The 17230-nt window shown below is 40.8% G+C and overlaps 2 protein-coding genes across 4 annotated transcripts; both read left to right on the forward strand.

Moving 5' to 3' along the window:
- Positions 1-7222: 7222 nt before the first annotated feature.
- Positions 7223-9889, forward strand: gtf3c6 (general transcription factor IIIC, polypeptide 6, alpha). 2 transcript variants are annotated; one of them, XM_061075886.1, is made up of 6 exons: positions 7223-7359; positions 7683-7763; positions 7875-7938; positions 8456-8500; positions 8603-8710; positions 8864-9889. In XM_061075886.1, the coding sequence occupies exons 1-6, from the start codon at positions 7336-7338 to the stop codon at positions 8989-8991; spliced, it is 450 nt and encodes a 149-aa protein (XP_060931869.1). In that variant the 5' UTR covers positions 7223-7335; the 3' UTR covers positions 8992-9889. The 2 variants fall into 2 exon arrangements, with proteins under 2 accessions (XP_060931869.1, XP_060931870.1); XM_061075887.1 differs by having other exon boundaries at positions 8867-9889.
- A 240-nt stretch (positions 9890-10129) lies between these two features.
- Positions 10130-15099, forward strand: calub (calumenin b). Of its 2 annotated transcripts, none has more exons than XM_061075883.1 (7): positions 10130-10198; positions 11811-12053; positions 12211-12404; positions 12506-12672; positions 12767-12827; positions 12994-13193; positions 13730-15099. In XM_061075883.1, the coding sequence occupies exons 2-7, from the start codon at positions 11824-11826 to the stop codon at positions 13832-13834; spliced, it is 957 nt and encodes a 318-aa protein (XP_060931866.1). In that variant the 5' UTR covers positions 10130-10198; positions 11811-11823; the 3' UTR covers positions 13835-15099. The 2 variants fall into 2 exon arrangements, with proteins under 2 accessions (XP_060931866.1, XP_060931867.1); XM_061075884.1 differs by lacking the exon at positions 10130-10198 and adding an exon at positions 10287-10541.
- The last annotated feature ends 2131 nt before the right edge of the window (positions 15100-17230 follow it).

Raw genomic sequence — 17230 nt, forward strand, 5'->3', positions numbered from 1 at the left:
TGTGTCTGTTGGTTCAGAGGCGAGAAGGGAGAGAGACAGGGGTGTGTGAAGGGAACAGAGAAAGAGACCGAGAGGAGAGTTGTGTGGCTACACTTTAGGATAATACATTTTGTTTGCTATTGTATAGGAGGACAAACACACTTGGACGTGGACAAACGCTGCTTTTTTTAAAGAGGACCCAGTGGACCGCAGACCACAGACTGTTCTCCAGAGTCAAGGTAAATAGCACTGAGCTGTGGTCCTTCCGTTCTTTGCCCTATTCGTGGCTGTTTGACTGAACGGCGACTTGGATAGTTCACTCCCTAGCCTCGGTGTGTGTTGTCAAGCTCGCTGACCAAACATCCAGCCTCCAGACTATAGCCCGGCCTTTGTTTACAGTGGACTACTCTGCGCGTTCCGCAAAAACCCAAAGAGTGATCGCGTTCAGGTCCCAGTAACAGGTGACTCAATGCACAAACACAGCAACAAAAGACGGTAGATCTGCACGAAACGACCAGGCAGCGCTGACCGACCACCCTCCTCCTCCCTGCCTCCGCCGCCGGATCGCTTCCTCCCGGCTCCCCCTGCTTCTTTCAATATCGTAAACAAACGGCACACTTACATTTCTGCAGCGGCTCCGGCACAAAGCTCCGTATGCGGAATGTAAAGTAGTCCACAAAACAGTCGTATAGAGGGACCACTCATTCCTTATGAGGGATCCTCTGCGTGTTTTACGGAGCCAGGAGGAGAGGAGAGGGGAAAAAAAGGAGGAGAGGGAGTGAGAGAGGGAGCAGCGGGGTCCAAGTTGTTACCAAACAACAGTGTAATTAAAGCTACATATAGGCTGTAGTAAACAGGCGATGGGGGGGACGGAGGGGTTTGTGCGAGCTCCAGAGGTAGAATGAGTTCTGATCACTGTGGGGGGAAAAACACTTGGCTCTTTATTCCTGCTAATTAGTTTCCTTCAAAAAATGGCTGAGATTACGCCTAGTGCGCATGTGCGTAATTGCGCAGACACCGCTAATTAGCCCGTTTGGATCAATAGGATTCCGCGAGAGAGAGAGAGAGAGGGGAATAGAGAGAGGGAGGGAGGGAGGGAGGGAGAGAGGGGAGGGCGGGGAGCCGACCGGGGACGCAGAGAGAAGACAAGGGGGAGAGGAAAATAGAAATTACAGAAATGTTGAATTTTATTTTTATAAAATGGTTGATATGGATGGAAAAATTCCAATGATACACTTAAGGCGGATTTTTTTGTTGAACCTCTGCTTATAAATAAGAAACATAGACATGAAACAATTCCTCAGAAATTGTTTGATTTCATATAAATAAATACACAATAGAAACAACACAAAACACCGCAGCGTCGAAATAAAAGTTAATTTAATTTTGTCGTAACAGGATATTTAGATGATTATTGTTGTTTAATGCAAAATAAAAAGTGCCACAAAATGCGACGCAATCCCCGTGATTCACTGTTGAGGAACAAACACACTCAAAGGCCCTTGAGGATTATTTTAATCATATTCTTATCTTCTTTTTAAATAAATCACGGATTATCACTGTGGGGTTATAGATTATATTCCACGCTGAAATCGCAATATGTTTTTATGAATTTATTGTCATTTCTGTCTGATAGATCACCTGCTTTTGAAAAGTTGTATCTCATAAGCACCGGGATTTGAGAGACTGATATTTCTCCCAGACAAAGACATGTAAGAAAAAATTGTAAGATTAAATACAAAAAGAAAAAAACGTGTCGTCTGAATATGATTGTATAAGAAATCACACCTTCCACCTTTGTTATTTAACCGAGCAGGTGGACGCTGCGGGTCTGGCTCGCGGGTGTTAGTTTGCTGTTTGATTTTTCTCAGATGTTAAACAATGAGAAATATATATAATTCAGGATCAAAATTGACGTGTCCATCCTTGTGTTTGTCACCGCACATGCTGGACCTTCAGGGGGGGTTTCTGCTCCGGCCGTCCCGTCCTCGCCACTCGGCTCCATTGTTATGATAATACTATTGTGAATTTAACGCTGGATGTGCAATCTGTCGATCGTCCATATTTAAAAAGGTGAAAACAACCTTTATTTGTAAGATCAAATTCACTCTTGGATCAGACTTTGACTTACTGATCTGACCTGCTCTTTCTTAAAAGAAAAAAAGATTTAACAGAGGATGCAGGGTTGCAGCAAAAGCTCCCTACGCAAAAAATATAGGAATATCTTGGTTTCCACAGGAGGATAGAAAAAGGAAGGCGAGCATTATTGCATTAACTGTTATAGCGGTTACTATCAGCTCACTGTTGCGTGAAACAACGGCACTACAAGGCCATATCGGAATAGAACATGAATATTAATGATATTTCGTGATGTTGGTTTTGAGTGCACTGGCATTTAGATTTGGTGTTTTTCCTGCAGTTGCGCATCTGTAAATGTGTAAAGAATCGATGCATTGGCCTGTAATTAAGTGCTAAATGATATGACCCACGTTTGCAGTGCATTTAATAATTATTTTACGATTTAAAACGTTGTCTGTCTGGCACATGCCAACAAAGCAAAGACTGCAGGTTACCACAGGCATAAATCAGGGGCTCCTCAGTTTTCTTTATGCCCACATGGGTGTTTTTCTCTTGTTATGGCTGCAGTTTGAGACTAGTGACGAGTTTATGCGATTTTATGAGCAAAAAGACAATGGCAGTGAGTGGTGATATAATTTTAACGTCAGTCCATATGTGAAGGTGCTGCACAAAGGCGTTTCATCTCTCATTCAAGAGCCTCAAGCACGTCCAGTTGCCTTTGTGTGGCACTTAGAAACACAACCATGACCTGGATGACTGAAAATCTTACTGTAAAATGTTAACGTTTGTGTGTGTGTGTGTGTGTGTGTGTGTGTGTGTGTGTGTGTGTGTGTGTGTGTGTGTGTGTGTGTGTGTGTGTGTGTGTGTGTGTGTGTGTGTGTGTGTGTGTGTGTGTGTGTGATAGTGCTGATAGGTCCATTCCTGATTTTAAAAGGTTTAATAAAATGAGAAATATTGAGATAAACAGAAGGTTGATCAGATTATTCTCATGTACCTACGATATGAAAAGAAAAAATTACCTCTGATAATTTAGCTTGGATTTTTAAACTGTATTTTCATCACACACAAATTATCACCAGCGCGCTATGGAACAGAAATAAAACATTTTCTAATAATCCTTGGTGTTATTTGCATCAGTGGTTTTTGATGTAGATTTCAATTTCCATTTGAATTTGCGACCACATTTTATAGGCCCCATCTAAAACAATAAAAAGCCAGGTGAATATACATGTGCTATGTTGTGTGTGTGGGGCGTGTGTCATACAGCCCACTGCATGTTTTTGCCTCCCGATTAAATAAACTGTCTTGTCTGAAAAACAGTTTCACATTTCTCACGTTAGTCAAATGATTCCACAATAGAGTCAGTGTAAATGTTCGCCTTGAGAAACTTCAGCACAGACACTAGAGGAGACGAACCCTCAGACTGACGCTGTGAATTCATATCTGTAGTAATAAATATGGAATTGTAATATTTTACCGATATTAAAGCTCTTATGTGAATGTACATTTTCATCTCAAATTTACACTTGCACTCTCTTTTGCATACACACTTGAACATGCACAGGCCGTACTGTAAAACACACCATGGTCTCAATGCCCTCAGGTCTATGCCAGGGGTTGTTGTTTTCATTGTAATATATAGTTAGCCCTTCCACCAATTTACCCTGTCACTGCTAATGGGGCAATTAACCACTCAGATACCCCCCAGGCAGAAAGGGAACCAAAAGCTCCCCAACTCCAAACTTGTCTTTATGACATTTATATGACAAAATGTGAGGGGGGGTTGAGGTTAGCTGGGGACCCATCTGACACCTTGGAGGGTCCTTAATGTCACTCCCTCCCGTGCCCCCCGCCCCTTTCTGCCCCAGGGTATGGCGGTTGGGGTGGAGGTGTAATACATCATGTACTGGAGGGGCTCGGGCCTCGCCCAGGAGGGAGCAAAAACTTTGCTGTGCAACCAAAGATGCAACGGGGCAACTCTGACATACTGTGTCCAGCTGTGAATGATTATGAATGGGACCAGGCGTCGCAAACACAAACACACTTCAAGCTAACACACTCCAACTTGACCTCTCCCTTCATTTGAGGCTTCGTGGTGTATATAAGTCCCTCTATCTTTGTCTCCGCACACATTCCCCCTGTCCTTCTTACATCCCCAAGGAGGCAATAACCTCCCTAGCAAGTGCTTCCCCTTGAGCCGTTGTCATAGTAACTTGTGGGCTGGTCGACATGACAACCCCACCATGGTCCAGAGATAGATGATAGGCCAGAAATGGGGAGGGAGACGGCTCACGGGGGATTTGCACCCCCTTTAATTTGGTTTGCCTGATTCTGATTCAAAATGTTATTTTTTTTCTCGCTCCCTCTTTGAGGCTGAGGCGCCGTCAGCGTCAACCTGCTTTACATTTACACAGGTATAAACAGCCTATTGTCAGCCTCCGAGCTGCTCCGCTTAACAGTCACCTGCCTTGTTCAATGGCACCTGGGCGTATATTCTCAACCTTATTCTATAATCTTCTCGATAAAAATATTTTCTATAATGCTAGAAAAACAAAATTACATATTGAGCTATTTTCCTGTTTTATATTTGTACAATAGGCCATAAAGCACAGTGGTTAAATATTAAGTACAGAGAATAAGAAGATAATGGAATTGCAATTTCCCCTTTTTGGGGACAAAATCCACATTCGGCTATTTATTGTTACCACAAACAGGAAATTACAGGAGTGAAAACATGCTTTAATATTAACCCTGTTTCCCTCAAGATTAAAACAGCATTGTGACCGCCCCTGCACCAAGATCTATCCGCGCCGCTCGAACAAATAGCAAAAATGTAAATGTGCCAGATGAAATATCGCACATGGGTGAAATGCACTTGATAGTAGATGATTACATTTTCGTGAATATATTTCATTCATTTATCACATCTTCTGGTTATTACTACCTGTTTTTCACTATGGTCCTTCAGGTGGACGACTGCGTGAGAAGAAACATCCGCCCTCCAGACGTCCCGAGCACAATGATGAAATTCTAGCCGCCCTCAGAGGTGCTGCCCCTCAGCCGACCCTGATCCCTGACCCTGTCGACTAGAGGAGAGAAAAGCGATAATTACTGTTAAGGATTAAAAAATAAGTATAATTACTGATAACGACTGTTAAGCATATGATATTACAAACTGCATCCATCCTGATATACTGTAAATATATAGTGTGTGATTGAAAATAAATATATGTTGTTTTTTTTGTCAAACATGTTGTCTGCGACTACATTTAATGAATAAATTCCACACGGCCCGTAATAAAACTGATAAAGCTTCTTTCATTAACAACATAACATCTTTAGATTATGAATAACATATAATCTAAATTAACTTTTATATTGACTCGCTGAAAAATATTTTGTAATAACAGACTTTTAGGTGGATTTTTGATTATGATATGCATCGACAGAATCAGGTTTGTTCAGGCCGTGGCCTATACCTTTCTGATATTTTACAGTCCACAGTCAGCAAGGCCCAAAAATTCACTTCTGTAAAATAACTACAGTCCAAACAGACCAAAAACATACCGTCTAGATTCTCACACGTATGTTCATATCACCAAGGCTTTTGTTCCTAATATATTTTCCTTGTTGTGCACTTTGATTATAATGTAGTCATAGACATCCGTAGCCGCCCTGTCATGTCACCTCGAATATGTCACAGTCTGTGTCCTGTCTTGTTTCACCTATTTTGTGTCTCCTCGCTTAATAAAAAACCATGATTCAATCAGACATATTCTCTGGTCTTTGATTTATTAGCATTTCTTACCTGGCGTCTGGGTTGTGTGAGTGTTTTTTTCCCCCTTCTTTTTGTTGCTGTTATTTGCGAAATATGTTTGATGTGTTAGCTTCTTTTTTTGTTTTTGTCGCCTCTGCCTTTAACAGATTAATTTCTCCTCTGGGATCAATAAAGTGTATCGTCTCATTTCATCTCATCTCATCACTCGGGTTATGGCCTCCTGCAGGTCAGGACAACGTTAATAACATTAATGTTGCATGTGGATGAGCGCACCTACAGGTAGACAATATTTATATCCAGTCGTACTCAGACGGATGGATGCATATGGAGATAGACAAATTGCTAGATAGATAGACAGACAGACAGACAGTAAGCTGAATATATATATATATATATAATATATATATTTATATATAGACAGACAGACAGATAGCTGGATAGATAGATATATAGACAAAGGGACAGATAGATGGATGGATAGATATACCTACAGACAGATAGACAGACAGGTAGGTAGGTAGGTAGGTAGACAGACAGACAGACAGACAGACAGACAGACAGACAGACAGACAGACAGACAGACAGACAGACAGACAGACAGACAGACAGACAGACAGACAGACAGACAGACAGACAGACAGACAGACAGACAGACAGACAGACAGACAGACAGACAGACAGACAGACAGACAGACAGACAGACAGACAGACAGACAGACAGACAGACAGACAGACAGACAGACAGACAGACAGACAGACAGACAGACAGACAGACAGACAGATAGCTGGATGGATAGATATATAGACAAAAAGACAGATAGATGGATGGATAGATAGACCTACAGACAGATAGACAGACAGACAGACAGACAGACAGACAGACAGGTAGGTAGGTAGGTAGGTAGACAGACAGACAGACAGACAGACAGACAGACAGACAGACAGACAGACAGACAGACAGACAGACAGACAGACAGACAGACAGACAGACAGACAGACAGACAGACAGACAGACAGACAGACAGACAGACAGACAGACAGACAGACAGACAGACAGACAGACAGACAGACAGACAGACAGACAGACAGACAGACAGACAGACAGACAGACAGACAGACAGACAGACAGGCAGATAGGTAGATAGACAGAATGACTGAAAGACAGATATATATATATGGATAGACAGACAGACATACAGACAGACAAACAGACAGACTGCCGGAAGGACAGATTGATAGATAGATAGAAACGGCTCAGTTATTAAACATGTAACTGTAAACCTGAGCAACAGCGCCCCTCAATGGTCGGACTATGTAACTGAAGGTAGAGGAGACTCAAAACACTGGACCACCATTTCCTATCGGACACCGTACATTCGCGGAAGTAATCGAAGACATGCTGCAGGACGAGAGAGCGGCATTTTCCTCTTGACAATATTTGCAAGACTCAATGCTTAAATGTATTGGTATTATAATATTTGTATTCAATCCCTGTGAACATGGACGATGAATGGGAAGAAGAGGTATGGATAACGATAACACGAGCTAGCTCGTTAGCAACCGGTTAGAAATGATAACTAGCGTGATTTCAGAGTTTGTTCTTGTGTTGACTGAAACACTTCGATGAGGAGTTTGGGGAGAAACTCCTTAGAAAATGTTGTTTAGGTTTTTAGCGAGTGAATCCCACAGGTGATTTATTCCCATTCAGATCAAATTATTGTGTAAATAGTTCCATTATACTGTTTTTGCATTGGTTTCTCTCTGTGCTCTTTTCACCTATTGAAAAATCATGGTGTTTAATTATTATAATAAACTTGTGACTTTGTGTGTGTATGTGTTTGTTAAGGAGCAACTAGTTGTGGTGGAGCTCTCCGGTATAATCAGTAACGACTTTCTGTCCAAGTGTCGAGGCACATGCAAGATACTGGTGAGTTGCAGGTGTTTATATTGTGTGTGTTTGCATGAAATTGACATAAACATCACTGTCAGTCTCTCACTGCAGAATCACTGGTTTTATTTTTTCCATTTTGTGTTCAAGGACATTGACAGTGATAGGCCCATGATGCAGGTTGGACAGTATGTGTTCGCAGGAGAATATGAAGGTAAAAATTAACCTTAAAAAATACCTTCCCCTCTTCTTGGAGCAGGTTGCTGTGCTGAAAACACATCACTTTGTCAAAAGCGTAATTTACTAACTTGATATGCAGTAATTCCATTGATTGTTGTATTATAAATATCTATTTCTTACCTTTATGTAATTTACTTCTATTCCTATTTCTATCTTACGCATGCAATGGTCTTTTAGCTCCCACTCACTCTTTGCATCTCTATTCCTGCCCGACTCTTCGTTTTCATCTTTTGTGTGACACATCCTAAGCACCTCACTCAATGTCCAAGGTGTTCTCTATTAAGACAAATGTGTGCGAACTGCACCTGCAGAAATCTGATAATAATAAAAGCACCACAAATATCTTGTTATACAGTAGATGGTACAGATATTTTAGATGTTTTATTTCTGAATAATAAGTTTAAACTAAAAGCAATCAAATTGTGGACTATGTTTATCAGCAATGAAAGAGCCCAAGTAAATTGTTTATCTGTATCCCTCCCTCTTAATAGACGCTTTGGGAACTTGTGTGCTGTTCGAGGAGGGACCACAGAAAGGTAAGATATACATTTTCAATGTTTATTGTAGTGTTGAGGTCAGGGTTTCCCCCTCGTTTTTTCTTTTCTTATTCTTTTCTTCTTTCTGGCATACGTGTGCAGGACAAGGAGACAGTGCTCCAGAGCTCAAGTACATGTGCCACACCGTGAAGAAGCTAATGATGCAACGAATCTTCCTTACTGAAAAGAAAGAGGCAGAAACCAGCACAGGTCAGCCAGAACAGGCTAAACTCCACATGGTGCAAATCTGTTGTGATCACTGTCTTTTAATAAAATTATTTTTGCTTTTTGTTTTTGGGATACACTAATATATATTGCTACTTTTGTTGAAAATCTAAATATGGCTGGTTTGTTTTTTCCCAGCAGGAAGTGGTGATGGAGACGAACAGCAAGACACAACCTCTCAGTCCAATCAAGAAGAAAATGACGAACAACAGGGGAAATTAAGAGAAGAGATGGAGGGCATAAATTTAGACTCGGCTGTGGGTTGAGCGGTATATGCTTCACTACATTATGACTTTGCTTTGCACCTGTACAATCACCAGCATTTGTGAGGCTGTGAGGAGGCTCTTAAAAGACAGTTAGGTGTACAGGAAATCAGTAACAAGGAGACTTGACAGTAGAAGTGGAGGTCTTTTACAATATGCCTTTTCTTCATTGAGCCTCAGATTCAGGATAATTTACCATGCAACATAAATATGGCAAAATGTTACCTGAAGGTAAAAACAGGCTTCAACAGTTCAACATGTAAAAGCATATCTTTCAAATCTGCATGGTACGAGTCAGGGGCAGTTATAGAAATGTGGTGCGAAAACTCAGCTTAGTGGTAGGAAGTGCAGTCATTGTGTCTCTGATTAATTCATTGACAGGGAATTGAAAGAAAACTATTGGATTTGGGACTTTTGTTTGGATAAAAAGGAGATCAGATCAGTAGGAAATACTGAGTATTTTTGTACTGTTTTGATTGTTGGATGCAAAATATTAAATAATGAAAAATTCTAGTTTTAGCCCTCAACAGAAATCAGCGTGAACTGCAAGGTTACAGAAGAGTTGTGCTCATTAGAGAAACAAGTTTGATACTTGACTACAAAAATACGTGGCCCAAATGTTACTTATTTGTGAAAAACCTATACCATGCATTGGCACTATTATAGCAACACACACCAATCATGGAAGGAAATACAGCTGTTTTATTTGTTGATTGAATAAACGTGACATATTTTTTTGGAACATGTATATTATAATTATGCCATTTTGTTTTGTTATGTTCTTTTAATCCCTAGAATTGTTGCTGCACTGTTGTGGATCGAGCATTTGTTTACAACTCGAATGGCTCAGATCCCCTGTATGATAAGAACTGTGAATAAATCAAACAACATGGAAACTGCACGTCATGGTGTTGATCCTCTTCCATTGTGTTAGGTGTGTTAGTAGTTTGTAAACTGCTGCTTTGATCTTACTCCCGAGTCGGTGTCGGTTTTTATGAATGAACGGGGTTTTGTTGACTTTGAGGACGTGGCGGTTTTCGGCCAATCCAATCACCGATGTTCCCTCGGAGTGGACCAATCAGCGAGCGACATCGCACTCGCCTAGCCGCCACCTGATTGGTCGGTGGGCCTTTCAGCGCAGGAAGTGCTTGGGTGTGTTTCCGTAGGGGCGGGACTAAGACAGCAACGACGAACTTCCCTGAAGACACCGGTGAGTTATCCTCCGTAATGTCGGTGCTAAACACAATAACAGACTTTAAGTGTTTCTTCTGCCGCCTGTATTCGAACATACACGTCAGGAGCTGGTCTGTGGTGGTCTGTCCATCCTCTCGTAACCAGTGGTACGGCAGCGGTATGCTAGGTTAGCTGCTGTGGTCGTGTCTAGCCCTATGGCCATAGACTGGTCTAACCTTGGCTGTGGATTCTAACGGTGCGAGTTGCAGATAACTTTCCCCCCTGCTGTGATTCATCTCGTTATTTAAAAGTCACTGAGCTCAGATCCGAGAACGTGAACGTGTCTCAGTAAAGCTGTAAATAACACGGGGAACGTGACGGTAACAAAACTCTTTTCTCCGTTCGATTCGTATCTAAATGTTTCCTGTTGTTGTAATGACAGCCACGTTAATGTGTGTTAATGTGTGAGGTCTTTGTTTGCTGCCGTGTTGTTGGTGAGTGTTTTCACTCTGTGAGGGAATCCAGGTTGTGTACGTGTCAGTGTTTCAGCTGTGACTCTACATGGGAAGAGTTAGCTGCAGGGCTGGGCCATAAAACAACATCACTGATAATTACAATGTAGTTTTCATTAAGTGTTCAATGTGTATCAATGTGTTGTGTTAGCACAGTGAGGAGATGCAAAAGAAAAGAGGAGTGTTAAACAGCAACCTCCACCCAGGAGCCAAAATCTAACCTTTAACTTTATAATAACAATGATAACCAAATGATGATAATAACAAAGATTCTGATAACTAATAATAATGTGGCTTTTTTTGTGATGATTATCAGTATCGACTGAATATTTGTCTTGATAAAATTTTGGCCACATCATCAAATCCTAATTAGTTGAGTGTTTTCCTATTCTTTAACTCCTTTTGTCATGATTATTGGCGTGTCTGACTACAGATCTGTAATTATTCATGAAAGAAATAATAACCTTTCTTACAAGGAATGAATCTCTAAGGGATTTACATACAGTTTAAAGAAAAAAATAAATACACAAAATAACATGTTAGTGAAGGTTTGATGTTCGGTTCTCATGGAAAGGTGATTTTTTTTGGAGGCTGTAGTTTGTAGTGCTTAAAATTGTATTTCTTTATACTGAGAATTGTGTTCACCCCATTTTTTTTATCAGAGGTCAGATTAGATTTTAAAAAACTTATCTCAGTAAATCACAATTGTGCAACAGTCCCAGTCTTTGAAAAGTCAATCAATGATTCTGAAACAGCCCAAACATAACCTGGTCATTGTAACCTTTATGAAAGGAGGATTTGTTGCAGGGTTGTTGCATCAGACTGTTTCAGCTAGTTGTGCCTAACAAATAACAACTGAGTGTAGTTTATCGTCTAGTTTGATAAGTTGAGTCTACGTAATGTTTTGAGAATTGCTGAGCTCATGGCTGTTAAAAATGTTAAAAATCAGCTGCTACAACTTGACAAGTGGATCGAGTGAGGGCTTCAGCAGCCTGGAACAGATCAGCTTAGGTCACCTCTCATTGCGTCATTGAGTATTCCCTTGCACTGTGAGTCAGACGCTTCCAAACTAGCATGTGGAAAGTTGAGTAGCCCCAGGTTCAAAGCGTTTTCTTGTCTTTTTTACTTCTTGTCTAGACGGTGTTATCACATGCACATGATGGAGCTGCGGCCACTAGTTATGTGCTTTGCTCTCTGCGTGGTTTACGCCACCAGCAAACCAACAGAGAAGAAGGAACGCATCCATCACGATGATCCCCTCAGTAACCGAGAGCACGATGATGCCGAGAGCTTTGACTATGACCATGAAGCGTTTCTGGGGCAGGAGGAGGCCAAGACTTTCGACCAGCTCACACCTGAGGAGAGCAAGGAGAGGCTCGGGTAATTACACATGTCAGACAGAGTGTGAATCGGTTGACTTACTGGGCACGGCAGGAATACATGCATCATACTTTTTGCATTCCTGTGGTAATGACCTAGTTTGCCACTAGATGCTGTATGTAAGGGTACTACATAAACATTTTCCAAATGTCTGCAGCATGTTGGTTGAACGTATAGACGAGGATAAGGATGGCTATGTGACTGCTGAGGAGATGAAGAGATGGATCAAACACGCTCAGAAGAGGTGGATCTATGATGATGTGGACCGACAGTGGAAGAGTCACGACCTCAACGGGGATGAAGTGGTGTCCTGGGACGAGTACAAGAACGCCACCTACGGATACATTCTGGGTACAGTTGCAGATATCTTTTAATTTTGTATACTTAAATGTGTCCCATATATATTTCCAAACTTCCACATGTTATATGAAGCTGTGACCTTTGACTTGCAGATGACCCCGACCCCGATGATGGTTTCAGCTACAGGCAGATGATGGCTCGCGATGAGAGAAGATTTAAAATGGCCGACCAAGACAACGACATGAAAGCCAACAAGGAGGAGTTCACAGCCTTCCTTCACCCGGAGGAGTATGACCACATGAAAGACATCGTAGTGCTGGTGAGTCACACTCACACCTTGGTGTTAGATAATGACTTTAACACTGTATCTTCTACGTCCTCTCACTGCCGGATGTTATTTTTCTTTTCTGTAGGAAACAATGGAAGACATCGATAAGAATGGAGATGGTTTAATTGATCTTGATGAGTACATCGGTGAGTTCCTAAAGCTCAGTGTCTTATAAGTATCATCAGTTTGTGAAACATGTTTTTTATGTTGTGATAGTTTTTTTGGTTAGGTCTCTGCAAATAGTAAAGCACATTTACAAAAATCTGCAATTTCTCACTCGCGTGCTTGTCTCTTTCTTTTTTTGTCCTCTAGGTGACATGTACAACCAGGAGGGAGACTCTTCAGAACCAGAGTGGGTGAAGACAGAGAGGGAGCAGTTTACTGAATTTAGAGACAAAAACAAAGACGGGAAGATGGACAAGGAGGAGACCAGAGACTGGATCCTGCCCAATGACTACGATCATGCTGAGGCCGAGGCCAAACATCTCGTCTACGAGTCGGATGCAGACAAAGTACGTGAAAGGGAAAACTTCGAATGATTTCAGATAACATAAATGCATGTTTCTCATAAATGTACTCCCTGTCTTATTCTGTGGATATTGGAAAGAAGGGGAATTGTATGTCTGACAACACATGAATCTATTAGTGTTCTTATGCTGAACAACATAACATTTTGTGGTTACTTTTGATATTATGCCCAATGAATTAAAGTGGATGTGCAGGGGAATGCATTGTAAGACGTTGTTAACCAAGAAATACCATTGTCATTTTATTTTGGGGGCTTTTTTGACATTTTGTTAACCAATTTAACACAGTTAATGAGGATCTGACTTAATCACAGCTCTAACAAAGCATCAGACTTCCTGTTGTTGTAGTTCTTTAGAGTCAATTTGTCCGAATTAGATGTAAAACAACCTTAATTGTTCAGCGACACAATTGCAAATCAGGTCGATAAAATACCTGAAGCAACACATAATAACTACATTAGGTAAACTAATTCCTAACAAGGATGATCATGTTTGTTACTCTCTCTCTCTCTCTCTGATAGGATGGCCTCCTGACTAAGGCAGAAATCGTGGATAAGTACGACCTGTTCGTGGGCAGCCAGGCCACCGACTTTGGAGAAGCTCTGACTCGACACGATGAGTTCTAACGTCCTCCACCTCCACAGACTTTGTGTTCATCTTGTGTTTTCCACCTTACTCCTCCGACAGTAGATGGAGTAGTTTCGAACAAGATGAGTTTGCCTAATTCAACGCCACGGACAATAATTTATTTTTTTTGTCAGGGAATGTGTCCCACTGTACACACTAACATTTAAAGTAATGTGTACATGCTTGGCTAGGGTGTCCTTATGCTTAGCTGTGTGTAACTTTGGGATGTATCACCGGCCTTTGCTCTGCTTCCACCCACTTTCCCTGTCTTGTTTAGGTTAGGCTAAAGAACAAACAGTGTTAGATGACACTTTATTTCGGTTGAATTTATGTTTTTTTTTTAATATGAAATAGCCATTTTTTTGACAGAACAACAAGTTTAGGCTTGCAGTATACACAATAGTTGGTCATAGCATTTTCCTGCAATGCGCCGGACTGTGAAGAGTAAAGCTAATTTCTAGCCATCTGTCGAATCACGTAATCGAGCCCAGACTGAAACAGACTAGTTACTGATTAATTTGAAGTTTTGTTTTCATGTCTTTATTGATCATTTATTGCGTAGTATAGTGTGTTTTGGAACAAAGAGTAAATATAAAATTCAATGAAGACAATTTGGACGAGTGCAATACAGTATCATCAGTGGGACCGTGCTGTGTTTGCTGTACTTGTGGTCCCCCAAAGGCAGCCATGTTGACACGAGCAGTGGCCCCTGCTTTAGGGCTGGTTGTGCTGTTGAAGGAATCGAGATTTATTTAGGGACTGATGGATACTTTGTCGTTGAAGCTGCCTCCTTTCTCATCACTCAACAGTTTGTGTGTGTGAGCCTGTGTGTGGGTGTGTGTGTGAACCTGTGTGGGTGTGAATCTGTGTGCGTATACATTATCGTGATGACTGACTTCCCTCGTATGTTTCAAGTTTTGTTTAATTCAGCTGAACTTACTGAACTAACTGATATCATATGCGTGCCAAGCAAGAAAAAAAAAAATCTTAATACCTTTTTATTTTCCTTCCCCTTTCTCCAAATACGTTTGTTATTCTTATATTCTCACTTACCCTTCACCGCCATTTATAACCACTGTTGATACTTTTTATGATATACTGTAACGTATATGACAATGTTTTTTTACAGGCTCACTGCAGCAACAAGCATTTCACGAGTGACTTGACTGTAAATAAGTTGTTGGTCTGCGAACTGAGCACTCTAACGAGCAGGTCCACTTTTTGTGATTGAGCAAAATGTCTCAATTAAAAAAAACAATTGGAACTTGTTGTCTGTTGTGTTCTTTTGACTTGGTGTGCTAGTTGAGTTTTTCCGTACATGTTTATTGGTTTTGCAAATGATGTGTTATCATACTCTGCAGCCACGCTATTTTCTGTGGAGAGCAAGATATATCAACCAAGGTTTTTTTTCATTCCTTAATAGTTTTTTTTTTATTTTTATTCAAAAGATCTGAAATTCTCAGTTTTAAGTTGTTATGTTAGAATTTGTCTGTGTTGCATTTGAATCCCTTCCAGCTATCTAACATGTCCCCCAGCTTTCTGCCTCTTCAGGAAATGGTCCATTTCCTGGTTTCCTTCAGGCAGTTGACCCGCTGAACCTTGGGTTGTTGTTTCAGACTTGTTTCTTCTCACCATTGCTTTCAGGAAGTCACTTTGTTTCCTAATGTCCCCATAGATAATGTAATATCAGCTATTTAAATTTGCAAGCCCTGCAAAGTATCAGACCTGAATACATATGTTATGCTTGTGGTCCATTTTCAAGACAAATCAATTTATGCAACTGAAGCCTGGGGCTTTTTTACCCTCCTATATCTCATCATGTCTGTATGACGTGTTTCTATTTTCACACCTAAATAAAGTGTGATGAGCACCCATGCAGCTTGTCCTTTTTTAATTGGCCATTTAGAAGCTTTAGTCAAGCTGTCGTCCTTATGTTTTCTTTGTTGAAATCAACTAATACTGATTCATCAAGAATGTTATCGTCAAAGTTTCACTGAAAAGTCTCACCTTGTGCTTATGTTGCTTGAACATGTGTGAAGGTGTTAGAACAAGTCGGATAATCTGCAGGAGGGGAGAAGCTAATGTTGCATCATCAGACCTGAATGTGACAGATTGCACATTTTCATTTTCGCAGTCACACTGCATTCGTGCAGGTGTTTTATAATCTCGTATATATTTACTTCGGGGATTCCTTCAACTTTTCATCAAGTCCTCCATCGGTTCATGTTTTCACTTTTTGCTAAATGTTCCTGTCAGCCTGATAAGTGCTGATGTGGATATATTATGTCAGAATGATAACATGCAAACAAAGGTTAACATAAGAACATAACATTATAAAGAATTCCCACTGTTCTGAAGGAATTCAGAAGGAATCTCAAACACTATTCAAACAATCAAGACATACAAAAATTAGAATTATTTTATTCTCCTTAAACTGAGCTGCAGCTTCACCGAGCTGCGAGGACAAAGGTTTTAAACCCTTCTTTTTCTTCCAATCTGACTTTTCCTAGGGATCCTCCCATTATTAGTGCAGAGCAACCTTAAACTCAACGAAACTATTTCGGTTGGTATTCCTACAAGGAACCATCTTGAAGCTTGAAAACCTTCAATAACTTCTCGTGGTTCATTGTTTCAGTCAAACAACAACTTTACTCACATTCAAAGAAAAAAATGGAGGCAGCTTGTAGAGTAGGCATAATTAAGTAATTAAGGACGAAGTACACAATGTAAAAGTTCTGAACATACACATGTGCAGCTACTTACATGGTAACCCTAGAGCCACTGAAGCAAAAGAGCTGCTGGTGCATTACAGACTCTGTGATGTCGAAGCAGGTGTCGTTGTTACACGGCTGGAGGAGAACACCCACTGTGACATCGATGGGAATGTGTGGTCAGTCCACAGACTGTATATATAATGTATGTGTTAGATATTGTAACTGCAGAGACAAGCCCTTCTCTGTGATTTCATGTGGATCTACCCCCAGACCAAGAAAATCTTCGTATTATTCATAAACAAAGAGAATATATTCATGATGATTATATTATAGACGAATATGCTGTTTTGTTGAAAAAGCTATTTATGACAAATAAGTTTGTTATTTGACCTGTGCCTTGTGCATCATACATGTCAGCTCGCCTAATTATGTGATATGAATGTTACAGACTTTTTAATTCCTCTACATTAATGTGCGTTAAGTGTCTACAATCAGGACCGTGTGAACATATGCTTGTGGCCGCTGTGCTGTCTTTACAGAATGCTGCCGTCTTCCATGACTCAGCAGAATCAGGCCGTCGTGTTTGTTGTGGATGATGTGTTCTCCTCATCTGTTACTTACATCCTCCATGTTCTGTCGTTCTGCCCTGTCACACTCAGTCCCTGCCACATCATAATAACA

The sequence above is a fragment of the Limanda limanda genome, chromosome 8, assembly GCF_963576545.1.
Source record: "Limanda limanda chromosome 8, fLimLim1.1, whole genome shotgun sequence".
NCBI classification, from domain to species: domain Eukaryota; kingdom Metazoa; phylum Chordata; class Actinopteri; order Pleuronectiformes; family Pleuronectidae; genus Limanda; species Limanda limanda.